At 48.3% G+C, this 27,730-nt stretch overlaps 1 protein-coding gene across 1 annotated transcript in view; it reads left to right on the forward strand.

Moving 5' to 3' along the window:
* Window positions 1-27,730, forward strand: part of SLC30A4 (solute carrier family 30 member 4) — a 287,690-nt gene that overhangs the window by 202,356 nt on the left and 57,604 nt on the right. Inside the window, exon 6 of the mRNA XM_078684769.1 lies at window positions 27,025-27,159. Within this exon, the coding sequence (XP_078540895.1) occupies window positions 27,025-27,159 (135 nt within the window). The remainder of the gene's footprint in view (window positions 1-27,024; window positions 27,160-27,730) is intronic.

Below are 27,730 nucleotides of genomic sequence, written 5' to 3' on the forward strand. Positions count from 1 at the left end.
CTGCAGACACTGCTGTGGGTCAAGCGGTGCTACGAAATCTCTTCAGATGAAGGTGAGCCTCTGTTGCTTCCCGCCTCCTGTCATAAAAGGTTCTTTCATATATATGCAATGTTCATATGTGCATTTATTTGCTTGCATTTGTTCTTATTGCCTTTTATGACTCATGTGTTGGCGTACTGCTTTCTATTGTTATTCAAGCATGTGAATTTATGAAAGATACCCTAATACTGGAAAAGAACAAATGTTACTTACCTGTAAACTGTGGTTCACCAGTATTGGTGTCTTTCATAGATTCACATGCGACCCACCCTTCCTCCCCTCAGAGGCTCTTTTCTCCTCATGTCACTTTGGTGCTACGAAAATCCGAGGGCTTGAGCTTCTGAGGAGAAGGTTCTAGAGGGTGCTGCAGCCTGATTGGCTGGAATGTGGGCTATTATAACGACATGGATATGTTACTAAAGTGAATTCTCCCTTTAGGCTTCCATGGGCCTATGTTGTTCTATGGTACTTTTAACTTCTCATTTATATCTATTTATATATATATTATATATTTATATGTAGATTTGTGATGTTTTTTATATATATATATATATATATATATATATATATATATATATATATACCGTTTCACAAGTTGCCTTTTTAGAGTGCACTCTCAACAAGTCTTTCAGAAGCACAGGAACAGCCTTTGTGAAGCACAAATAAAATAATAGTAGCATGCCTTGCCTGACGCATTTCAGAGTAAACAACCCTTTCTTCAGAGGCAGCATGCAAAACCTTGTTCTTTTCCGTAATCACTCCAACTGACATATCCCCTTTGATTTATATCCTGCCCAGCTGGGCCTGAATGAAATGAATCACGGGAGTTGGAGTCCCTATTAAACCCTCGTGGGTCCGGAAACACAGAACATGAAATATTTAAACAGCATACTTTTCTTTTATTTAGCACTACTTGCACAGTCACGAAAAGTTATTCCCAAAAATAAAGCGCAACTTGTTGTTCCAATGCATCATTCAAAGTCTGAATGTACAGGATTTGCACAGATTCCTGCAAAGGTGCTCTCCCCGACCTGGCAGGCCGTCTTTAATACCGTTTCACAAGTTGCCTTTTTAGAGTGCACTCTCAACAAGTCTTTTATGTACCGTGGGACTCCCACTTCGACGACGGGGAATTATTCAAGCATGTGAATCTATGAAAGGCACCAATACTGGAGAACCACAGTTTACAGGTAAGTAACTTTTGTTCTTTAGTCTTTCACCTGTTTTGTACCATATAACGTTGCCAGTAGGCCAGATAGCCCTACTGGCAATGGAGTATGAAATACAAACTAGGGTATTGTCTTCCTCAGAGGTAAGGAACACTTGCAGTTAACATCAATAGACACATTTGTTAATACCTGTGCTGGCTGTCTAATGCAGACAATCACAAAATATTCAAGAGCAAAAATACACTGACAACTCCATGGAAGGTGTTTTGTGATTTCATCTTAAAATGATGGGAAGCTGCATATGATGGTGGCTGTAATTATGATGTTGCTTTTGCTGATGGGCAGATATGCTTCTGATTATGTGTAGATATACTTTTCATTGTAGCACTTGTATTAAGGAGGATGGGAAGAATTTGTGATTGCTCATTCTATTTAGATTTTCCCTCTAAATGATTCCATCCTCTCCTCATTAACAAAACAACCATGCATTTAAAATGCCAATTTGTTTTTTGTTTTTGTTTCAAGCTCATGTGACCACAGTTACTTCCTTATGGATCTGGTCCATACAATCTATTCTTCATCTGATGTATCTGGAAAATTAAGTGTTTCTGATGCAGGCCCCTGTCAAGGTGTTCTGCAAAAAATACAGCTCATCTTTATCGAGTGAGAATTCCTCAGTGTTCTTGGTGTTTTTCTTTTGTGGTATTAGCAGTTATCCAGCAGACCTCAGAATAAGCTTTTCTTTGTCAACATATTGGAAGCAGCAGATTGGATATTATTGAAAAAATGCAAAACTTATTTGAACTGTGACCCTGCAGGTATGAAATATTACCTCCTGAGACCATGGTAGGCTGGTCAATGGCAATTTAATTGGAAATTCAAGAACCTACTGACTTCTGGAAAGAAGAGAATAGCAGAAGAGGCAATTGTGAAAGGCTATAAAGCTACTGCTAATAGGCTGTCAAGCGATTTATCAAATGCTGTGTGTCTATCAGTACAGAATGCTACTTAGTGCATGCATGTTTGAGTCTCTTTGGTTTCTGACCTACGGCAGAGACTGAAGTCTTCAAAAAAGTGGAAAATGTTACTTTCTTTGGAACTATTGTTTTTATAGCGCATAAAGATGAAGACATCTCATTCATTGGTTTGGTGAAATGTTCATGCATTATGACCAAAATTAAGAAAGTCTTATTCAGGTCTAGTGTCTCCTCTTGCAAAAAGAGGTTATACGTTGTGCTTCATTTACACTATATTTACTGTTTGTATCTGAGACATAAAGCTAAAACTTCGAAATCTTCCATGCGTTTGCCATATAAACCATCAATGACCAGGCGGGTTCCCCTCTTTGGTGGCTGCAGAAAAAGAAAGTGATGAAGAGACCATCATCAGGTGAGGTGCTTCCCTGAGAGAAAGAAATCCTGCAAGGCATCTGGAGAGAGAGGTGAACAGTCTGATAAGGTGAACTTCAGCGACTCCTCATCGATGACTTAGCTTGACATCACTACTGATCAGTCTTCAGCAAAGCTGTTGTATTCTTGCATGCTGTCTGCACCTTTTGTCGCTGATGCACAATTGATGACTTCATCTACCTCTGACAATGATAACTCTGACGAGGATCTTGTTGACAACGCTGCTGTGGACTACCCCACCTGAACAGTTTATAAAGCTGGTATAGAAGTCAACTTCCGAATATCCTACACCCTTGAAAGTGAAGTCTTTCAGTAAAGGATCTCCTTGTCTGCCCAAAAGACTTTTTAACATCAAAGTGGAATCTCAGGATTAGGTTACATTCAGACGTGCTGCCAGTTCAACTGAATTTCATGTAATGTACGCAGAACAAGACTAGCCCTATGATCATGGTAGAGATCATGCAGAACAAGCCAACAAGTATTATGGATTTGTGGAAGAAGAGGAGGATCACTGATTGTATAGTCATGTTCATTTTCATTGAGGCTATGATAGTTGAGTCAACCAATGCTGAAGGTCCCAATTGATCTAATAAACTTCACCAAACTCCTCCTGACATTAGGAAGTAGAATTCTATAAGTATTGTAGAAAACAAGGATCAAAAAACTGAGAAAAATGGAAGCAGGGGATGGTGAACTCAATGGAAAAATATGGAATGATTGCATTAAGATTCATTCAGCACTTGGAAATGTCCACATATACATGATGCTAACAGGAAACTCACAGGAAGAATTTGGTTACATCTTGAATTTGAAACCCCTGATGACATACCAAGGGCTCCCCCTCCATCTTGAATAGGGCAGTATATAAGATTTCATGTTGTGTCCTAATGTCTGCTTTGTGTGTCTCATGAACGTCTTGTGTTTGTCTGCACAGAGCTCTGTACTGAGCACATTGAAGTTCACACATGCACAGATTAGAATTGTTATCTTTAGAATATCTGAGTGTCATCTGCTCCAGTCTGTTGGCAGCGGTTGAGGAGGTAGGTGAATCTTTCTGTTGTGGGACTCAATAAAAGCGAACAAAACTAGCTTTGATTACATGGATCTCTCTTCCTCTTAAATGGCGATGATCCTGGTACGACCCACAGCAAGATTGATCTTAGTCGCTGTTTCTCCTGCTGCTGTTAAGCTTACAGGTTTGTCCTGCTTCTGTCACCCAACTCATTCAAGTGGAGGAGCATTGGTACAGTGTGACCAGCTGCTCGGTACCACAGCCATCGCTGTGGTTTTTCCTAGACAAGCTGCTGGAACTTTTTTCAGCAAATGGTGCTGAAGGCGAATTCCAGGAAGGCCTGGCATGCTGTAGACCAAGAGGCTCACCAGCACAGTGGGTAAGAGCACACATCCTAGTCCGCGTCCTGAAGATTGTGAACACTGCTGAAAGTAGTTCAAGTGTTCACACCTACTGCATGTCATACTTGATGGCTAGATGCTTTTTTCTGCAACTGCTGTGTTGGTAAAACTAGTGGAATACTCACTGAGCATTTGTCTGGTCTGCAGATCAGTGCTATTTAATTGAAATTTTCAGCACTTAGGTGGCCAGCTCTGCATGTTTATTCGTCCAAATAAGCCCTTCAATGTTGTGTTCTGAGTAGTGTTCGTACTATCATTCAAATATTTTTCCAGTCCAGTTGCCAGCATCTCTTCAAGCTGATGATTTTTCCCGATTTTACGATACTATCAGCTCCCTATTCAACTAACAATCCTTTTTGCATTGGCTTGGAGAACCGCGTATTCCTTGGAATTAGTTGTTTAGTGGATTCAGGGTATATTTAGGGGCTATAGATGTGTACCATCTTGTGGTAGTCCCTCTTGATGAGCAGGTATTTGATAAATATGAAGAAGCAATTAAAAAGGCTTGAGAAGGAGGTCGCTAGAGAGACCGGCAGTTATATGGCCACCACTGGTAAGGCTCTGCAGGCAGGACAATAAATCCGCCAATTATCTGGTGCCTGCAGCTGGGATCAACACCTGCAGCATTGTGGGGGGGGGTCTGGACGCCAAGTGGGACCCGAATGGTGCCACCTGAGCATAGAACAGCGCTGCACAGCCGCCCGATGATGGAGATTGGCCTGGCAGCTGCGAACCAGTAGCGCAGCCCGGCAGAGACCAGAGACGCAACGGCGCAGCCTGCTAGACAAAGGGTCTGGTGGTTTGCACTCTCTGCTGGCCGGGGCTGAAGTGCGCCCCCCTCCAGAGGAGCGAAGGGCCGTGGCTGGGTCGCTGTGCTGCGGCTCGACTGAGATCCATGCCGAGACACGGCGGAGCAGGTGAAACCGACATTGGATGTGAGCCAAGAGCCAGGTGGGAGAGGAGTGCCGAAACCGCCCGACAGCTGCCGCAGAAGGGAGGAGAATTGCAAGTGGCCGTCGCTGGGTTGCTATTGCGGACACTGGGCAGCCCAGCCTGACCGTGCGACCTGACATGGTGTGCGGTGGGCCTTAGGGGGTGCAGCTGGGGCTCATCAGATAGGGTCTCCGGTGCATGCGAGAACTGAGACCCATGGAGAAGCTGGATAGCTGCCATGTGAGGAGACTAGTTGGACTGCCGGGACTGAAGTGGGCAGAATTCGCCTATTGAGTGCATTTAAGTGAGCCGCGGCACTGGGATGCTCTTAAGCCACTGTGAAGGCTCTCACCCATTGCGATGGCAGCGTGGGGTAGAGAAACTACACTAAGAACTGGTTAATAGCAGTACTAAGAAGTAATCCAGACACACAATCATAAATAGATAGTACTCTGAGTGGATCTTCATCAGGTGACATTTGGAGACTGAGCTCCTCTGGTGCAGGGGGCATCCCACTGCCTCTCCTGGGGCCGTGCGGGGGCCTCATGGACTGCGCACCTCTGGATAGATTAGGAGCTGGGAAAGTCTCAAACTAGACCAGCAGGCAGATCCCCAGGCTGGGAAGTCCGCGCGGTTACCTAGCCGCCTCGCCCTGCAATCGGGATCTTTAGAAGTGCTGGGAAAACATAACCCTGTGGAGGATAGGAGTAACGCAGCAGAATGGGCAAAGCTGACACCATAAATTGGGGCATCATAGGGCCCCCCAAGGGCCCCATCGTCATGGAGGACAGCCAGCAGGACACAGATCCTGGAGGCACGCCCCCTCCTGAACAGGACATTTGTGAAATGTTCAGGGACCTCAAACAGTCCCTCACGGCCCTCAACAACAAAATTGACTCTCTCACTTACTTGTTTGACTGCCTAAAAGAGAAGGTAACAAACCATCAAGAAGGAATTGGGCAGGTTGAACAGCACACTTCCACGACTAGAGTGGGGCAACACAGGAATATCACCTCTGTATAGAGAAGTTACTCAAGGTGATCAGAAACAAGAATGAAGACTTGGAAGCCAGGTCATGCCACAATAACCTGTGGATCGCGGGGGTACCGGAGTCCACTGCAATGGCTCGACTGGAAGACCACATACAAGAAATGCAGCTTGCTCTTTTCTGGGATTCACTGTCACCTGTGTGCATTGTGGAAAGAGCGCACAGATCACTGGGCCCCAGACCACCGCCGGGCACATCTGCCAGACCGATTATTGAATGTCTATTAACTTACCGGGACAGAGACAGGGTGCTAAGGCTAGCAAGAGACCAGCGTAACGTTGTGTATCAAGGGAACTTGGTACCTTTTATCCCGATTTTACTCTAGCGGTGCCGACAGCCAGAAGAGAGTTCCTGGCGGTCATATGTTCCCTGTAGAAACTTGACTTACAATATTGCCTACTGAACCTGGCGAAACTGTGCGTATTCCACACTGGAAAAACCTCGTACTTTACTGAAGAGTGCAGCCAGGTTTGTGAAAGACTTCTGTTCGGCCAAGCAGACATCACGACCTGAAAAGGATGCAGAGGAGGGAGGTCGCACCAGTGACAATGTTTGAACATTACTATCACTACTAATCCTGAGGTGGTACTGATGCCAGCCTCTCCACGGCAACAAGAGGCTACTTGCAGAACAGTGTCTACCCCCTCCTTTTAGTTGAACAATAGTTAAAGTATGTTGAACACGTTTTTGCGAAAACTCTGGCACAATAAAATGGGTGACGTGTTTCCAGAAGGAACCTTCATGAAGCTTCATCAGGTGCGGGAATACAAGGACCTGAAGGCACTAGAAAAATTACCTACTAATAACTGCGAGCAGCACTATGCGTGTATTTCGCCCCCTTTCCAGCTGCACCACCCACTTTCCACATGCTCAAGCAATTTTATTTTTTAAAAGACTCTTCCCCCACGCAAGCTGATCACGCGATTATACTCCAACATGCAGTACACAGCGCCCGTCTGCACACCAGAGGGAGTGGGAAGCCTCGCTTGGCATATCGATCACACCAGAACAGTGGACCTTCTGCTTCACGCCGGCACAAGCCCTATCCTCAAATTACTGGTTCAGTCTTATACGTTTTACATTTTTACACAGAATGTACAGATCATCTGAATGGCTCCACAGGATCCGCCTGGTCGCTGAGGCACACTGCCAGCGTTGCAGATGCCCCGGCACGTCCTTCTTCCATCTCGCCTGGGAATGTCCTAGTATCCATCAATTCTGGGAAACCGTTTTTGAGGCAATTGATGTGATGCTTGACTTGCATACTCCTTTGACCGCGCTACTGGGATATGTGAAATACCGGCCAATGTGCAGTAGGTAATTGGCAGCTATTCTCCTGCTGCTTGCAAAAAGACGCATTGCGATGTATTGGGGCAGACGCCGTGTCCCACATAGAGAGGAGTGGCTCAAAAATGCTGTCAACTTACAAGGACCTTATCCCCACCCAAGCCTGACCTACAGACATATGTGAGCTGCTGCAAGCCTACCTAGGGTCACGCGCAGCGGATGAGGACCCCTCACATCCTTATTCCCCTGGTACAGTAGCATTGTACAGAGCATACAGCTCAGACGCCCGCCCACCCTCCTTTTCCCCTTCCCCCTAGTGTCCCATACTCCTCTTTCCCCTGTCCCTGGTTGATATGTAAAATATTTCTATGGAGGACATTGTAATTTCGCACACTACTATTTACCAGCACTGTGAAGTCTTCTAGCTCTGGGTCTACGGAAGAGATTAACCCCTTCGACGCTCATGACGAGCTCAGCTCGTCATGAGGTACACATCTCGTACGCTCATGACGAGCTGAGCTCGTCATGAACCGTCGTTTTTTGAAATCTTCAGCGCACCGCGGAAATCTGCACCGCGTTGATGCGGTTAAGTGTGCATGTTGTGCTTGTTCATTGAGATGTACTCCCGAAAATGCTAAACAAACAGAATTCCCTCCCCAAAAAGGCTTGAAAAGCACTGCTGTTAAAAAAAAAAAAAAAGCGTTGTGGTTTTTAGGTTTCGCCTAGCGAAGGCTGCGCTTGCGCAGCTCTCGCTGGGAGAAAACTGATGTTTCAGAGAGTGGGGCTTGAACTGGCCCCTCTTCTCCATTGGCTGGCTCCCTAAACGGAGGCCAGCCATTGGAGGAGAGGGGTGTCACTCCGTTCAAGCCCCCTCTTTTTGGGATTCGGGGGGGTGTTTTTAACTTTCGTTCTCCTTTCTTTCTCTCCTCTTCCCATTGGCTGGAATTTTACCTTCCAGCCAATGGGAAGAGGAGAGAAGGAAAAACACGCCCCCGGATCGGAGATCGGACAACTGCAGCGCTTCAGTTACCACAGGGGAGGCATGCTCCTGGCAAGGGAAACCCAGGCACACACAAGTTTTTACCTAGTGCCAGGAGGACGTCCGTATCCATAATACTGTACACTTCGTTATAGGCACCCGAGGCGTCATCTACTGACTGCCCTTGGAGTGTGGCGACCCCTCAAAATCCAATTGGGACCCCTGAAATCATACGGTATCTGTTGCGCAGGCGTGAACTCCGCGTGCAGGCGAAGGGCAAGTTAACACTTCAGTGACATGCAGCCTGTGGGCTACAGGCAGAAACTCACGAAATATGCAGCTCGGCAGAGGCCGCTAATCTCGTGTGCGCAGTGACGCCGGTTTGTTTCAGACCAAAACGCACAGAAAGCCGAGCTCTCGAAAGCGAAACTAAGAAATTGAGCACCCAGGAGTAGGTTCTATGCCTAGATAAACGTTTTTCAACAGTAAGTGATGTTGCATGCACCTGTGTTTTACATTCCTTATATTCTAATTGGACATGAGTGATGTGCCCAGGGTGTACAGATAGGGACCACCACTGTGTGCCCAAACGCTGCTGTGACTTGGTTTGCGGAAAGCGGCCTTGGCCGCGCTTTCCCCAAAATGTCCACTACATTTCCGCTCCATTTGAGGAATACAGGGAGACGGAGCCGCTGCACACCCCTGCATTCACATACTTCATTTTAAGGCTAGTTCACGCCTGTATGACTTCTGCTCCCCTGGAGCGCAGATCAGAGTGAAAGCACTGGAGCTCTGTGTTGTGTGTGATCTGCGTCCCTCGCACTAAAAGCTATGGGCTTGAAACTTTTCACCCCACGTGTGATGTTTAGTGCCCGCTCGAGACGGGATCGGCCGCGTAGGTGGGGGGGGGAGTGGCCGGCTCACTCTGCCCTCGAGCTGAACTGCTCTCCAACGAGGGCTCCAAATGCTGCGTTTCCGCCATCGCCACTCGCTTCGCAGCTTTACTGCCGATGGCAGCCATGACCGCATGTGACACCGCTTTCCACACTAGGAACAATTGGTCTTCCAGCGGTTACAATAACAGCTTCTCGCCAGATGAGCGTTGCATTAAAAATACTCAGCGATTCAGGCTTGTGAGAAGCGTCAAAGTTGACGTGCCGGCTATCCCTGGCACATGCCCTGTCCACAGGCTAACTGGGTTGGCCTGGAAGTGACAGAAAACACAACCATGACTTGAGCCGCATCTCAGGGCTTTGCTGCACAGCCTGCCTTTCCCTTTGCGTGCCCCTGGCGCCCTTTGTGTTGCGGGGATGCGAGCAGAGCTCCCCACAGATGGCCTCGACAGAAATACAAATATTCCTCGATTACTCAGTGGGTCAACAATTTGGTGCCACTAATGCACGGAACCATTCCAGCCTCAAAGTATGGAAAAATAACCGAGTTGAGTGATTACCTCCTGCTGAAGTATTTTTACAAACTAGTTTTAACTTGACTAAGGGCGAGTGATTTTTGCACTCTGTTCATGCTTTTCATTAGAGCTGCCGTTACATCAGACCTTTTGATTTTACAAAAATTCTATGTATAATAGACCTAAGTAGGCTTTTAGCCAGCATTTTCATTGGTCAAGTTAACATTTTTCTTCCGCCCACTACACCATACAGTATCGGTCACTGTGTCTGCCCACCTAAGCCATTGACTAACTTCACTGTGAGAGCATTGTGCTCTTACACCAGGGGCACGTGCGCACAAGAATGATTCTTTCAGTGGTTCGGGACTACTATGCCTTTGTATGCTTTTAGAGATCCAAAAATGTTCGTTTTCCCTAACAAAAAGGCCATGATAAAACAAGTTTCGATAAAAAGAAAAATTGATTTAGCAACGCTGCCAATACTAGTGTCAGAGCCGGCTTTTGGTAAGATTGCGCCCTGCACGTGAGAGGAGAGAAATGTGGCGCACTTGTTTGGAGAATTAAATGAGTAAGCAAGGGTCCCTATTGTGTGTGCAGGTCATTACCCTGAGGAGCAGGGACTGGCCCCTGAACACAAACATCCCCGCACATCCCCCAGCTCGCTTAAATCACATGAAAGCTCGGGTGTCTCACGCAGATGATGGTTTTGTTGACGTGTCAACAGGGGTCAGAGGGTGAAGGGAGGGCAAGGACGGGAGCTAAAGGGGGTGTTCAAATAATTGCCCTAATAACGAAGGATAAAACCACTTTAAACTGACAAACTAACAGGCAGGGACATGGGTGAAACGAGATGAGAATGGCGCTGTTTGCATCACCGTTTCTGCACCCCTCGGAAGACTGGCGCCCTGGGCTTAGGCCTGGCTCGCTCATGCTAAAGGCCGGCCCTGGTCTAGTTTTCCCCTGTGGTAGTTAATAGCCCTTGGTCTGCCAGCCGGCGTGCCCTTCTCTGTCTTCCCACTGCTGAGGGCTTTCCCCTTGCTGCTGTTTCCCCGCCGGTTCTTGTTTTTTTTGCCTCTGTTCCCTGCTTGTCATCGTTTTGTTTTTGCCCCTGTTCCCTGCTTGTCATCGTTTTTTTTTTTGCCTCTGTTCCCTGCTTGTCATCAGTTCTTTTTTTGCATCGTTTTTTTTTGCCTCTGTTCCCTGCATGTCATTGTTTTTTTTTGCCTGTGTGTGTTGGGCTCTCTGTGTCTGTGACTCTCTGTGTGTTAAGCTGTGTGTGTGTGTGTGTGTGTGTGTGTGTGTGTGGCTCTGTCTGTGTGTTTGGCTCTGTCTGTGTGTTTGTGTGGCTCTGTCTGTGTGCGTGGCTCTGTCTGTGTGTGTGTGTGTGTGTGTGGCTCTGTCTGTGTGTGTGTGTGGCTCTGTCTGTGTGTGTGTGGCTCTGTCTCTGTGTGTGTGTGTGTGTGTGGCTCTGTGTGTGGCTCTGTGTGTGTGTGGCTCTGTGTGTGTGTGGCTCTGTGTGTGTGTGTGTGGCTCTGTGTCCGCTAATACTCTCTACTACTCTCTAATGCTCACCCATTGCCATTACAAATGACAATACCATTTATCTATGTTTTAAAAAATACTAAAAATGAAAAAAAGCCCTTTGCAATACCAATAGCTCTAACTTTAACAAAGCCGAGACCATTGCATTGTAAATGCTTGTTTACTTTCGTCCCCTCCCGCCCACCCTTTCTTGCCTTTCTTTTACTTCCCGCCCACCCTTACTTGCTTTTCGTTTCCCACTGGCCAACCCCCTGTACCTCGCTGTGCTCGCTTTTCTGCCCCCCACACCCTGTCCCTCGTTGTGCTCGCTTTTCCGCCCCCACCCCCTATTCCTCGTTGTGCTCGCTTTTCTGCCCCACCCCCTGTTTCTTCGTTCTGCTTGCTTTTCTGCCCCTCATCCCCCTGTTCCCCGCTGTGCTTGCTTTTCTGCCACCCCACCCCCCTGTTGCCTCGTTGTGCTTGCTTTTCCGCCCCCCGTTCCTCGTTGTTTGTGTGGCTCTGTGTGTGTGTGTGTGTATGGGGCTCTGTGTGTGTGGTGCTCTGTGTGTGTGGGGCTGTGTGTGTGTGGCTCTGTGTGTGTGTGTGTGTGGCTCTGTGTGTGTGGCTCTGTGTGTGTGTGGCTCTGTGTGTGTGTGGCTCTGTGTTTGTGTGCGGGTATGTGTGTGTATGTGTGTGTGTGGGGCTGTGTGCGTGTGAGAGGCTGTGTGTGTGTGTATGGGGGGCTGTGTGTGGGTGTGTGGGGGGGCTGTGTGTGTGTGTGTATGTGGCTGGCTCTGTGCGCGTGTGTGGGGCTCTGTATGTGTATGTGTGGGGCTCTGTGTGTGGGGGGCTCTCTGTGGGTGTGTGGGTGGGTGCAAATGCAATAGGTCTCGCATTTGCGAGAGATTAAGCTATTGACATTGTAAATGATGATGCCATTTATTTATCTGTTTTCAAAACCAACACATAAATAAAAATGTTGTCATTTACAATGCCAATAGCTCTAACTTTGGCAAAGGCGAGACCGTTGCATTGTAAATGCTTGTTTAAAGAGCTTAACCTGTCAAATCTAAAGATTCACATGTGACAACATTTAGAGTACCGGTTGCAGCTTGTGAAACTAACACTTTTACTAACCAATTAATCAGAATCAATCATAAGTGAGGTAGGAAAGAAATACAATAACGCTTATTTGTTTCAAGAAATACAATTCTTCTTGAATCAGTGGAAATATTCAACAGTTTAAAGACGTTCCTGGAGATTGCCCTTGTCCTAAGCCCATCTGTGAAGATTTCATTGTTGTATACCACTAAAGTGGGAAACAAACTTATAGAAGAAAGAAACCATTCAAGTAAAATAATGTTTGTAGAAGGTATGACTGTAGCTACACGGACTCCGCATACTCATGCAATCTAGTCTTGGGTTCGGAGTTGCAAGTCTTTGTGCGAAGAAGTATTTTTAGAGTCACTATATACCCTGAAATCACTCCCTTGCAATGTGCATGGGCATCGACGCTCTTTGGGCAGTCTAAACCCGCTTCTGCGCCTTCGGGGTCCCGGGGACTTGGTTGGGGGGGCCTAGGCCTTCTCCACCGACGTCCCCTTGGCCGCAGGCCTGGATCCGGATCATCGCCAGTTGACCTGATTATGCCTCCACCAGTGCTGCTTCCTCTGGCACCACTACCCCTGGCCGTCGTTGACCCCGGCCTCCATCCTGACGGATCTGTCGCCGAGTGGGGTTTTTGTGCCCCTGTTCACTCCGGGGGTCCCTTCACGAGCCGAATGGCACCCAGAGGATGAGGAGGAGGACTGGGAGGGGGTCAGGTGACCCTCTGACTGACTAGTTGGATGAACAGGACTGGAGATAGGAACTGGGGAATGCCAGTGGTCTCAACACCTCCCCTGACCTTGGCATGTTGTCTCCTCCTACCGTGGCTACGGAGGAGGGAGCGTCATACGCAGTGGTGTTGCATAGGGCATCCAAGGCTCTCAACCTCGAGCTTCCTACGTTGGCGGTCAGAACTAACCTCCTGACAGAGGTGCTTCAACTGGCTGCGAGCTATTCAGAGCCCTTACTGCCGTTTAATGAAGCCTTCACCGACGTCTTTTTCGGCACGTGGTCCAGGCCCAACACAGGGGCTCCCGTGGACAGGATGATTGCCCGATGCCACTGCCTGGCTCCGGGCGACCCCACTTTCCTCTCCCAACACCGCACCCCGGAGAGCTTGGTAGTCCCAGCCTCCACTTCCAAAAGCGCATTTTCTACCGCTCCACCGGAAAGGGAATCCAAGAAGCTGGACCATCTTGGAAAGAAATGTTCTCTTCCGCCAGCTTAGGACTGTGGTCGGTAAACACTGCATGTCTCTAGGGCCGTTATTCCCACTTGGTGTGGGATACGGTTGCACAGGTGCTGTTTTAAGGACTCACAGGCTACGGCCAAGTCCTTGGGCCTCTCCACCCGCCCTGCGCAGTCTGCTTTTCGCCCCATTTCTGGGTACGGAAGTGGTGCCCTGCTACGTCCCGGCCAGAGCCACAGGCCGCAGCAACTTACCCAACCTTTCGCGCAGCCGGAGATGTGGGAACAACCGTCATGGTTCTAGGGGCCAGCGGGCGGGCCAGTCCACCAACCTACCCTCTGCAGCAGCCTCCAAACCTTCCTAGTTCGACCTTTCAGTCCCATCAAACGCCAGTGGGCGGCAGGATTCGCCATCACCTCCCCCAATGGCGCACCATCATGTCGGACAGGTGGATTTTGCAAATAGTTGATGGGCCTACTCCCTTCCCTTCGACACTACCCTTCCAGCCATGCCACCAAGATACCACCGCATGTCTGAGGATCATCTGGCCCTTCTCCAGCAGGAAGGTGCGACTCTCTTGACCAAGGGAGCTATTGAGCGCGTTCCTGTCCCAGAAGTAGGTTGTGGTTGTTACTCCCACTACTTTCTGGTCCCCAAGAAGGACAAGGGCCTGCGTCCTATCTTGGATCTCAGGGACGTTAACCACTTCCTCTGGAAGGAGAAGTTCAAGATGTTGACGCTTGCTCTGGTCTTGTCTGCCCTCGACCCAGAAGACTGGATGGGTGCGGTGGACTTGCAAGTATGCTTATTTTCTCATCACTGTCCTGCGTCCCACCGGCGTTACCTGCGGTTCACGGTAGGCCACAAGCATTTTCAATTTACCGGGCTCCTCTTTGGTCTTACCAGTCCCCCTCGAGTGTTCACGAAAGTGATGGCGATGGTTGCACCTCATCTGCGCTGATCAGTGGTTTCAGTCTTGCCCTATCTCGACGACTAGCTGTTGAACGCAGGCTCGCCCCAGGCAGTCGTCTCCCACTTCCAGACTACGGCCGACCTCCTGCATTTGCTGGGGTTCTTCATCAATGTGCCTAAGTTACACCAGATTCCCTCTCAGAAGCTCCTATTCATCGGTGCGGTTCTGGACACAATGCGGTTTCGGTCTATCCTCCCGAACAGCGAGTCCAGGATATTCAGGCTATGATTCCGATCTTTCGGACTCTATCCTGGGTTTCGGTCAGAATAAATCTGAGGCTGCTGGGCCTCATGGCCTCCTGCATTATGCTGGTCAAACATGCCAGGTGGCATATGCGGGTTCTGCAGTGGGACCTGAAGTTCCAGTGGGCGCAGCATCAGGGGAATCTGTCCGATTGCATCCAGATCTCGGAGTGCACTGCACGACAACTGCAGTGGTAGCTCACAAACCAGGATTGGGTCAATGGCAGATCCCTCTCCCTTTCCCAACCAAACCCTTTTGGAGACGGATGCATCCCTTCCGGGATGGGGCGGCCACATGGGAGGGACGGAGATCAGAGGCCTCTGGTCTCTGGTGGAGTCCAGGCTTCACATAAACCTTCTGAAGCTCTGGGCGATTCGTCTTGCACTGAAAGCATTCCTAGTGTTGTATAGTGTAGTGCAGGTGTTCACGGACAACACCACCGCCATGTGGTACTGCAACAAACAGAGCAGGTGGGGTCGTGGACCCTATGTCAAGAGGCCCTCCGCCTCTGGAGATAGCTGGAATATCAGAGCATATCCCCGGTGGTTCAACACCTGGCAGGTTCTATGAATGCCAGGGCGGACGAACTTAGCCGCTGGTGCATGATGGATCACGAATAGCGTGCAAAGAATGTGCAAGGTCTCTTTCAACAGTGGGAAGAGCCTTGGTTAGATCTACTCGTCACCAAAGAGATTGCGCAATTTCAGCAATTCTGCGTGTTGGAATTTCCAAGACGGCACTCGCTAGGCGACGCTTTTCATCGCGAGTGGCGTTGATGTCTGTTGTAAGCCTTTCCACCTATACCACTTCTGCCCAGAGTGCTGGAGAAGATCAGGCGCGAGCGGGCCCAAATCATTCTTGTGGCTCCGGATTGGGCACGGAGAGTCTGATATCCAGGGCTGCTCAACATGGCCATTAATACTCCGATCAGACTGCCTCTTCGGGAGGATTTTCTGCTGCAGCAGCAGGGGATGGTCCTCCACCGAACCTGTGCAGCCTCCACCTCCGTGCATGGAGATTGATTGGCGGCAGTTGACGTCTTTTGACCTGCTTCCTGAAGACTGTGCTGTAATCTTGGCAGCCAGGTGTCCCTCCACTAAGACAGTATACACCTGACTGTGGAACAGGTTTGTGGCATGGTGCACAGCAAAGCTGTGGATCCCCTTGCTGCCCCTCTTTCTGAGGTTCTCTTGTTTCTTCTTTCTCTAGCCCTGCAGGGCTCTGCTCTGGGCACTATCGAGGGCTATCTTTCGGCCATATCTGCCTTCCTTTCGGCTTCCAGATCAGCCTTCCCTTTTCAAGTCCCCGTTTGTAAGTCGCTTCTTGAAAGGCATAACACATCTCTTTGCTCCTATTCCCTTCGTTATGCCTCAGTGGGACTTGAGGAGTCGGAATTGGACTGCGCACACCAAAAGTGTAATATGTTGTCAATTTGTGGCATGCTTCTGGGGTTTCACCCTCTGGACAAGGGGTGTAGAATAAATGAATGAGTAAACGTCTCCTGTGTAGGGGACGTCCCCCTGAGCATAGCTAAAAGCACGCTAAAGTGTGGGTTAAAAAATGTTAAACACCAAACTGAATCCAAAAAGTTGGTTTGAAGCTTGAATTTTTTAATTTGCATAGATCATTGATATTAAGTTGTTCATATTAATCCATGAGCCTCCTTTTCTCTCTGTGCATCTGGACAAAGTTATCTTTAGGACTCGTCAATCCTTCCTGCCCAAGGTTGTCACTGCCTTCCATATCGGGCAGACTATCACTTTGCCCACCTTCTTTCCGCCTCCGCATCCTTCGAAAGAGGAAGAGAGGCTCCACCGTCTGGACCGAAAACACTCGCTTTCTTTCTATCTGGATTGCAAAAAACAGTTCCATGTGGATGACCAACTCTTTGTTGGCTTCGTGGGTGCCAAGAAAGGTCTGGCCGTATACAAGTGAACCATTTCTCGATGGGTCATTTTGTGTATAAAAGCATGTTATTCTCTGGCTAAAAAGCGGCCTCCAGTAGGGTGACACTCCCATTCCACCAGGGCGACGGCAGCCACTACTGCTTTGGAACGAGGAGTCTCTCTGAATGACATCTGTCAGGCAGCTACGTGAGCATCACAGCACACGTTGGTTATAGATTCATTACCAAACACTACTGCCTTGACAGTCAGGTCCGGAGAGACGGCTTCTTTGACCGTTCAGTGCTCCGGGACTTTTTGGTGTAATCTCGTTCGCAGACCCACCACCGGGGTTGGTATTGCTGGGGTATCTATTCTAAGGTAAGGAATCTATCACTAACGTGTCTCTTTCAGATGAACAAGTTACTACTTGTGTAACGATATATCTGTAAGAGACATTAGTTAGTGATAGATTCCTTACCGCCCCACCCATCCTCCCCGTTCTGCAGACTGATTACTAGGGTTAAGGTCATCCCCTTTTGGGGCCCTAGTTTTATGCACCAATTGTCAGTATCTTGCATGGCTCTGCGTTTCGGCGCGGAATAGTTGTGTACGGAACGGACGTTAGCGCGCATGGGTGGCGACTATGTACTCTCCGTGATGTCATCTCGGCGCCTACGACGCCAGTGATGGACGCAGAGCCGCAGGACGCCACCTACTGACGCGCAGAGGTACTGCTAAGCAGAAAACTTTCCGGATCCAGTCTGACGCCTGGGGATATTCTAAGATGAGGAATCTATCACTAACTAATGTCTCTTACAGATGTATCATTACAAAAGTAGTAACTTGTGCGACGGCACTGGACATGAAGGACACTTATTCACCGACTCACCCTTGATACCTTTGTTTTGGACAACACTATCAATTTAAAGTGTAGCCTTTCGGGTTTACCACAAACCTAAGACTGTTCATAAAATGTCTAGTGGTTATAGCCGCCCACCTCAGAATGGGAGGCATTCATGTCTTGCACTATCTAGGCGATTGGCTGATCAAGAGTGCAGGCAGGCAACAGTGCCTAGTATGCACTCAAGCTACTATCTCCTTGCTCCACAGCTTGGGATTTATAATAAACGCCACTAAGTCTCATCTCCAACCCTTACCAGCTCAACCCTTTGTGGGGTGATCCTCTGTTCCATCACCGGCAAAGCATTCCCCAACCAGCAAAGAGTGCAGCTCTTCCAGCAGCAACTTCCGCTTTGTCAGCTCGCAGTCCGAATAGCAATGGACCTCCCAGGGTTGATGTCATCTTATTGCATCAGACTAGTACTCTATGCCAGGTTACAAACGTGCGGGTTGCAGCATTGTCTATCGCCACAACGATCACAGGTAATGGCTCACTGGGAAATTTAGTGTTGATGAGGGCCAGTACCTTTTGCTCTCTGCAATTGTGGACCAGCCTATTGCAAGGCAGACCCTGAACAGACTCCATCCCGCAAGTGACTATCATAAAGGAATGCATGCCTCTCTGGCTCGGAGGGCGTATCTACTCAACATGATAGTTCAGAGATTGTGGTCACCCCAACAACAGAGTCTCCACTTCAACTATCTGGAACTTACTGTGATTCAGCTAGCTCTTGAAGCTCTTTTGGGATATTCAAGGCAAAGTGATATTAGTAAAAATATCAACATGACTGCCATGTACTCTCTACAGAAACATGGCGGTATCATTTACCACACTGTTCAGCAATGGCACAAAAAATGTGGCATTGGGTGATTCACCGTCAATATAGCTCCTAGTGCAGTACTTGCTAGGAGTGGACAACGATTGTGCTGACCTGCTCAGCGGGATGCATCAACTAGTCCACGAGTGGGAACTACACCCTCAAGTCATACTACCGTACTTCCAGTGCTGGGGTTTTCACATAGTTCTGTTCGCCACTCATGAAAACCCAAAATGCCAAGGCAATGCACTATGGATTCAGGCCTATCACCAGTGTAGTCTGACTGCAGTAGTGTAAAAACTGCAATTTAACTAGTCAAAATAACCTCTTTTAAATATAACTAGGTCGCCCCTATATAAGCCTTTTTGCCTACTAGGCAGGGTTCTAGTATTTAAAAGTAGGGCATTTCCTTACAGTGACTTGCACCCAAAATGATTTTCCACTTTGGCAAACCAAGCTGCCCTACGTTGAAAACCAGAGTACAAATTAAAATCCTAATACTCTATCTGTAGAATGGGACTTGTTACAAAAAATAAGTATCTATTATTGCTTAGTTATTAAAAATCCAATTCAGTGGTGAAGTTGGATTTTTAATAATTATCAAGGAAAAGTAACTTCCCTGAAGTTTCTGGGGCTATAATTTGTATTTGTTCTCCCACTTCTGCCAGCGAGTAATTAGCATTTGAATAGGTGTGAAATGTTTTCCAGGAGCAAACAGTAGTCTGACCTGAATGGGCAGAGAGGACTGCTCTGATCTTGACGGTATATGTCGGGTAGGGGTTGTGAGTATAATTTTTTACATTAATGTCAAATACTGCTGAAATGTGAAATTCTGCTTGACAGTCTAGATCAGAGCTTTCCAAACTGTGTGTCCCGAAACAGTACTGTGTCACCTGCAAGTGGTGGGTGTGTCGCGGGATGACACCACCGATATTTAGGGCACTTAGCACATAACTGCTTCTAGCAGCGTGGACTCCGACACACTCTGCTCTACAGGGGCCTGCCATTCACAACAAAGCCCTATTAACAAGTAAATGGTCTTTTAAAGACATGCGAATCACTCGGATGCGGCTGTGTGTGTGCCCTGTAAGCTGGGGTGAGGCGACAGAGGATGACAGGCTGAGGGAGGGAGACAGAGGGAGGAAGACTGAGAGAGAGGGAGACGGAGAGAGGGAGACGGAGAGAGGGAGACGGAGAGAGGGAGACGGAGAGAGGGAGACGGAGAGAGGGAGACGGAGAGAGGGAGACGGAGAGAGGGAGACGGAGAGAGGGAGACGGAGAGAGGGAGACGGAGAGAGGGAGACGGAGAGAGGGAGACGGAGAGAGGGAGACGGAGAGAGGGAGACAGAGAGGGTTAGAGGGAGGGAGACAAAGGGACGGAGACAGAGGGAGGGAGACAGAGGGAGGGAGACGGAGGGAGAAGGGGAGGGAGACAGAGGGAGGGAAGGAGACAGAGGGAGGGAAGGAGACAGAGGGAGGGAAGGAGACAGAGGGAGGAAAGGAGACAGAGGGAGGGAAGGAGACAGAGGGAGGGAAGGAGACAGAGGGAGGGAAGGAGACAGAGGGAGACAGAGGGAGGGAGTCCGGGAGACAGAGGGAGGGAGTCCGGGGTAGACAGAAGCAGGAAGAGGGAGGGAGACAGACAGAGGGAGACAGACAGAGGGAGGCAGACAGAGGGAGACAGACAGAGGGAGACAGACAGAGGGAGACAGAGGGAGACAGACAGAGGGAGACAGACAGAGGGAGACAGACAGAGGGAGACAGACAGAGGGAGACAGACAGAGGGAGACAGACAGAGGGAGACAGACAGAGGGAGACAGACAGAGGGAGACAGACAGAGGAAGGGAGACAGAGGAAGAGAGACAGAGGAAGGGAGAGAGACAGAGGAAGGGAGAGAGACAGAGGAAGGGAGAGAGACAGAGGGAGGGAGACAGAGGGAAGGAGACAGGGGGAGAGGGAGACAGATAGCGGGAGACAGATAGCGGGAGACAGATAGCGGGAGACAGATAGCGGGAGAGAGAGAGAGAGAGAGGGAGACAGAGGGAGGGAGACAGAGGGAGGGAGACAGAGAGACCGGCAGACAGAGACCGGCAGACAGAGACCGGCAGACAGAGACCGGCAGACAGAGACCGGCAGACAGAGACCGGCAGACAGAGACCCGCAGACGGAGGGAGACAGAGGGCAACAGACAGAGGGAGGGAGACAGACAGAGGGTGACAGACAGAGGGTGACAGACAGAGGGTGACAGAGGGAGGGTGACAGAGGGAGGGTGACAGAGGGAGGGTGACAGAGGGAGGGTGACAGAGGGAGGGTGACAGAGGGAGGGTGACAGAGGGAGGGAGACAGAGGGAGGGAGACAGAGGGAGGGAGACAGAGGGAGGGAGACAGAGGGAGGGAGACAGAGGGAGGGAGACAGAGGGAGGGAGACAGAGGGAGGGAGACAGAGGGAGGGAGACAGAGGGAGGGAGACCGAGACAGAGAGAGGGAGACAGAGAGAGGGAGACAGAGAGAGGGAGACAGAGAGAGGGAGACAGAGGGAGGGAGACAGAGGGAGGGAGACAGAGGGAGGGAGACAGAGGGAGGGAGACAGAGGGAGAGAGACAGAGGGAGAGAGACAGAGGGAGGGAGACAGAGGGAGGGAGACAGAGGGAGGGAGACAGAGGGAGGGAGACAGAGGGAGGTAGACAGAGAGAGCAAGAGAGGTAGAGGGAGACAGAAGGAGGGAGAGAGAGGGAGGGAGACAGCGAGAGAGGGAGGGAGACAGCTGGAGAGAGACAGCTGGAGAGAGACAGCTGGAGAGAGACAGCTGGAGAGAGACAGCTGGAGAGAGACAGAGGGAGACAGACAGAGGGAGACAGACAGAGGGAGACAGACAGAGACAGAGGGAGAGAGACAGAGGGAGAGAGACAGAGGGAGGGAGACAGAGGGAGGGAGACAGAGGGAAGGAGACAGGGGGAGAGGGAGACAGATAGCGGGAGACCGAGGGAGAGAGAGGGAGACAGATAGCGGGAGACCGAGGGAGAGAGAGAGGGAGACAGAGAGAGGGAGACAGAGAGAGGGAGACAGAGAGAGGGAGACAGAGAGAGGGAGACAGAGAGAGGGAGACAGAGAGAGGGAGACAGAGAGAGGGAGACAGAGAGAGGGAGACAGAGAGAGGGAGACAGAGGGAGGGAGACAGAGGGAGGGAGACAGAGGGAGAGAGACAGAGGGAGAGAGACAGAGGGAGAGAGACAGAGGGAGAGAGACAGAGGGAGAGAGACAGAGGGAGAGAGACAGAGGGAGAGAGACAGAGGGAGAGAGACAGAGGGAGAGAGACAGAGAGAGGTAGACAGAGAGAGCAAGAGAGGTAGAGGGAGACAGAAGTAGGGAGAGAGAGGGAGGGAGACAGCGAGAGAGGGAGGGAGACAGCTGGAGAGAGACAGCTGGAGAGAGACAGCTGGAGAGAGACAGAGGGAGACAGACAGAGGGAGACAGACAGAGGGAGACAGACAGAGGAAGGGAGACAGACAGAGGAAGGGAGAGAGACAGAGTGAGGGAGAGAGACAGAGGGAGGGAGACAGAGGGAAGGAGACAGGGGGAGAGGGAGACAGATAGCGGGAGACCGAGGGAGAGAGAGGGAGACAGATAGCGGGAGACCGAGGGAGAGAGAGGGAGAGAGAGAGGAAGACAGAGAGAGGGAGACAGAGAGAGGGAGACAGAGGGAGGGAGACAGAGGGAGGGAGACAGAGGGAGGGAGACAGAGGGAGGGAGACAGAGGGAGGGAGACAGAGGGAGGGAGACAGAGGGAGAGAGACAGAGGGAGAGAGACAGAGAGAGGTAGACAGAGAGAGCAAGAGAGGTAGAGGGAGACAGAAGGAGGGAGAGAGAGGGAGGGAGACAGCGAGAGAGGGAGGGAGACAGCTGGAGAGAGACAGCTGGAGAGAGACAGCTGGAGAGAGACAGAGGGAGAGAGACAGAGGGAGAGAGACAGAGAGAGGTAGAGAGAGCAAGAGAGGTAGAGGGAGACAGAAGGAGGGAGGGAGACAGAGGGAGGGAGTCCGGGGTAGACAGAGGCAGGAAGAGGGAGACAGACAGAGGTAGACAGACAGAGGGAGACAGACAGAGGAAGGGAGAGAGACAGAGTGAGGGAGAGAGACAGAGGGAGGGAGACAGAGGGAAGGAGACAGGGGGAGAGGGAGACAGATAGCGGGAGACCGAGGGAGAGAGAGGGAGACAGATAGCGGGAGACCGAGGGAGAGAGAGGGAGAGAGAGAGGGAGACAGAGAGAGGGAGACAGAGAGAGGGAGACAGAGAGAGGGAGACAGAGAGAGGGAGACAGAGAGAGGGAGACAGAGAGAGGGAGACAGAGAGAGGGAGACAGAGAGAGGGAGACAGAGAGAGGGAGACAGAGAGAGGGAGACAGAGAGAGGGAGACAGAGAGAGGGAGACAGAGGGAGGGAGACAGAGGGAGGGAGACAGAGGGAGGGAGACGGAGGGAGGAAGACAGAGGGAGAGAGACAGAGGGAGAGAGACAGAGAGAGGTAGACAGAGAGAGCAAGAGAGGTAGAGGGAGACAGAAGTAGGGAGAGAGAGGGAGGGAGACAGCGAGAGAGGGAGGGAGACAGCTGGAGAGAGACAGCTGGAGAGAGACAGCTGGAGACAGACAGAGGGAGACAGACAGAGGGAGGGAGACAGAGGGAGGGAGACAGAGGGAGGGAGACAGAGGGAGGGAGACAGAGAGAGGGAGACAGAGAGAGGGAGACAGAGAGAGGGAGACAGAGAGAGGGAGACAGAGAGAGGGAGACAGAGAGAGGGAGACAGAGAGAGGGAGACAGAGAGAGGGAGACCGAGAGAGGGAGACCGAGAGAGGGAGACCGAGAGAGGGAGACCGAGAGACCGGCAGACAGAGACCGGCAGACAGAGACCGGCAGACAGAGACCGGCAGACAGAGACCGGCAGACAGAGACCGGCAGACAGAGACCGGCAGACAGAGGGCAACAGACAGAGGGAGGGAGACAGAGGGAGCAAGACAGACAGAAAGAGACAAGGGAGGGAGACAGACAGAGGGAGACAGACAGACAGACATACAGACAGACATACAGACTGAGTGAGAACCCCTCGAACTTCCCTTAGGTGTTTCGTGCTCACTATGCTACTCTCGCTCGCTACACTGCCTTACTGTGTCCCAAAATGATGCATCTCCAAAAAGTGTGTCCCCAACATGAAAAGTTTGGAAAGCTGTGATATATATATATAACAAGCTTTTCCTGCAATGGCTCAGCTGATCAATGGCAACTGGGCCTGGACTGGACCGTCCTGTTGGCCCCTTATCCTGCCACACTCAGTGTCTTGAAGTTCCTCAGCCGAGATCCTAGGGATTGGGGGAGGGGGTGGCTATATTTATTGGTGGGTTGGGACGTAAAGGACTAAAGGCAAACAGTAAAATCTTTGACCAGTATTAACCTGGCTTGTGTATCCAACCCCACTCAGTGTCAAATTGCATCTAGCCCCCGGTCTACCCTAACCATTGAATGTCATTGGCACTTTATGGTCCTTAGTGTTTGCTCTTTCTAATTAAAACTTTATATCTCTGGTTCCCCTTATTTGTTTTTGTCACTTTGTTTATTAAATTGTACTTCTATATTTTTCTAATTAGTTTTTTGTGTTGCATTGCGACTTCCTTACTGTTTTGGTACTACATAAATACTCTACACATTGCTCTAAATTAACCTGTCTCCTTGGTGCTATACTTATTAGGGGGTTGAGCTGCAGTTAATTTGTAATTTTTAAGGGTTCACCCTGAAAAGTTGAGTATTTCATCATCAGGTGGTTAGTCACCCACCCCATTTAATAATCCAATTACATATGGACCTTAAGAGGGTTATTCCACCCAGAGTTCTACCTGCTGCTCTGGAATCTTAGCTTTGTTCTTCAACTGGACTCAGTTGGTGAAAGGGCCCTCACACATTATATGTTAAAAGAGCTCTAATGTACTACATTAACAGGACTAAACCTTTTTGTAAAATTCGACAACTCTGTTGCTTTTGCTAAACTTCATAAAGCCGGCATAGCTAGGTCAATTGTCAAATGCATCTAAACTTCCCACCTAAAAGCCAGAAGAATTTTCGTTGCTACCACAGGAGTTCACTCTACTTGGAAGAAGGGAGTTCCATGGCTTTTTTAGGGAATATTCCCAAAGCTGGCATCTGCAAAGCAGCTACACGGTCAATTTCACATACCTATGCAAAGCATTACAGTGTGGCTATTTTAACTCATCTACTGGCTAAACCTGGCCAAACAGTTTTGATATATTAACTTCAGACTTATGCATCATTGCTTTCTAGCCACCGCTTTGGGGAGATCTGCTTTTCATTCTGTAGAACGTGTATCTACAGCCATGCATGCTACAAATACATTTTTTTGTTTATACTACAAACATCTGTTTGTAGTAGGTAGTGCTGTAGATTCCCATGTGCCCATCCACCTCCCCAGCAGTCTGATTTTTGCTGCAGATATCTTTTCTTTGTTAATATATTTTACTTAAACACACCAATTGCATGGCCACCATATTCTCGCCACTCACCAGTCAATACTTGCACTCACCTGCTGTGTGAAAACCAATCTTATGAGTCTGTTCCCATGTGCATTACAAACTAAGGGAGGAGTCACAGAGTATCTCGTATCTCAAAAAAGGCATCTTCAAACAAAAACAACTTGTTAGGTCCAAGCCCAACACTAGGTGTCAGGAATATGTACAGCATGTGAATCTTCAGTACCCCACCTTATAAACATGTGATTAAAGGTTAAGTAACATTATCTTTTCAACTAGTGAACCGTAATGAATGTTATTGATGTGGATTGCTGCCACATGTTTCAAATGTTATATTCTGTCCTGCACCAAATGAAATATTACATTTGTGGGCATTTGGGAAATGTTCCCAGGGTATGCCTCTGTTGAATAAGAAAAAAACTGGAGCAAGGGTCACCATAATTTCAGTACGAGTCATTCTGTAGACTAAGTAGTAAAATAACCGGACATCACATCTGTAGCGTATGGTGGGCTAAAAATAGACCAATAAGTTGTTTTGAACCCATAGTTGAATTAAAGGAATTATTGTTATCAGACAGGATATTTTATGTTGTTTTTCATCAATGATTGATAGGAATAGTACTAATGGCAGGGTGGAAAGAACCAGTGTTATCCGTTACTGAATTGTGGTAAAGCCTGGTGTTATGATGAACAGAGCTAATGAGAACTGTAGGGGCAGCATTGCAGAGGTTCATAAAGAAAGATTGCAGCTTTAGGACATAATTAAAAAACAAAGGAATGAAGAATTAGGGGAAATTAAATATTTTGAGTATGTCATCAGGTTGAGAGATGGTGTTACACTGGGCAAACACAAAATGAGTGGAATTCCTATGAGTGGATTTTGCAGGAGCTTTTAAACACATTTTTGGTAGGTGTAATAGAACCTATGGACCGTTGAACAAAACCTGTAGTTTATACCACCCACAGGGAAATTAACCTCTGGAAAGAACATGTTGGGATCTGTATAAGACTTTGAGTGGCAAGTGGTTTGTCTATAATTGAGTCTGTGACAATTGTTGTGGGCTTAGAGGTGTATTCCCCTTGCAACCACTTAAGTCACTAGCTGTGAAGCACCCAGTGGGTGGAATGGAGGGAGTTGTCTTGAACCAGGCTGGTTGCATAAACCTGGTCAAAAAGGTGAGTGTGGTGTATGTATGCAGGGATAAGAATATGAGCAAGACATTCAGGAGAATAGTAAAACTTGATACAATACCGTTCATCATGTGAAATAAAATGAGTTTCAAAAGAGGGAGATAACTAGTTAAAATTCCCACTCATGTTAGGAAGGGAAACCTGAAGTATGAACTGGAAGAAGGCTCACTAAAGTATTGATGTCAGCTTTTTGTCCTCAGTCAAGGAAGTAATTGACCTGCAAACAGGTACTAGGAGATGGTTAAAAGCTGAAGGCATTGGTTCTCCTGCTGGTAGTGGTGTAAAAAGAAAGTTGAATTTGCAACCTGAAGAGTAGTGTGAAAGACGCAGGTTATACATTGGGTGCATAAATGTGTAAGAAGGGCACCGTTTTGGAGGGATGACGACGCATTAAATGTTTTATTTGACTTGAGCCATCTTGTTTTTCCTGCCAATATGCATCTTTACATCTGCACCATGTTCCTGAGTCTGTCTTTCTATTCCTGTCCTGCACTTTTGTACATAAAGCGTTCGTACCTGTAAATAATATATTTTGCTGCACCCTAGGTTCTCCATAATATGTTATATAAATCTTTGTATATTGTAGTGACAACTACATTGCTTGCTTATTTGCAACACTTACCTGCAGTTTTGAGCGAGTCCTGTATTAAATAAGAAAGCCCTTAAATAATCTGAAAGATTGTGGAAGCGGTTTGCTTCTGTCCAAACCAATATTAACACCCTGTCATTCATAGCTGTAAAACAATACAGTTTAATACAAAGACCAACCTAAAGGACAGTGAAAGATATTTTTAAATGTAAAGAGGTGACATGTCTAACTATTTAATTTAAAAAAGCCCAAAGGAAGTTGATACAGAGGTGGAGTTCAGTCATTGAAAATACAAACGACGCCAGAGTTCAACTTCACCGTTGACTACCCAACTAAGAGTGTTCATTCGAATAAAGTGTAAATGTAATTATATTTTTGTATTCAACGTCGTAGGTGTTCCTAGGCACTTAAATGTGGACCACATCAAAGCAGATCTGATGAAAATTGAAGATGTTTACTCAATAGATGAAATTAATGTTTGGTCACTTACAACAGGAAAAGCCGCAGCCATTGTACACATGCAATTAAGTAAGTTATGTGCGGTTTTCTGTATTTAAATGTTTGCATCATTTTATCTTTTAATTTGGAGGATATTTTAGGGTGCATTCTATTAAAAAAATAAGTCTATGGATTTCACTAACGAATATTAAGCTACAGGAATGCTGATAAAGGATATTACATGATGCATCTCATGCCCACAATAGTTTATTAAGCAAAAATGCCAATTTTGGGTGCATTTATTTTCTTTACAAGCATACGGTTCCTTATTTTATAGCTTTATTTTTCCATTACTTTTGTTGAAGTCAATCTGCAGTTTTCGAGCTTGGGTGATCACTTTGGATTTGTTGAATTTGTTAAGCAGCTTTATATTCTATCACATTGACTGCCTTTGTTGAGTTTCTTTACAAAAAATGTCTATTGTTTATGATTTAATAAAGAGAGATGCACGTTGACAGGCCCAATTTCAGTGCAGGCTTTCCAGTGGAAATAACTAAAGTTAAAGCCACCTACCACTCTGACTTGATCTTGGCACTCTTACGCATGCAGTCCTTAGGTAAACCAAATTATATTCCACCATAGATCTTGTTTGGTTGACTGC

Source organism: Lissotriton helveticus, chromosome 3_2 (assembly GCF_964261635.1).
Source record: "Lissotriton helveticus chromosome 3_2, aLisHel1.1, whole genome shotgun sequence".
NCBI lineage: Eukaryota > Metazoa > Chordata > Amphibia > Caudata > Salamandridae > Lissotriton > Lissotriton helveticus.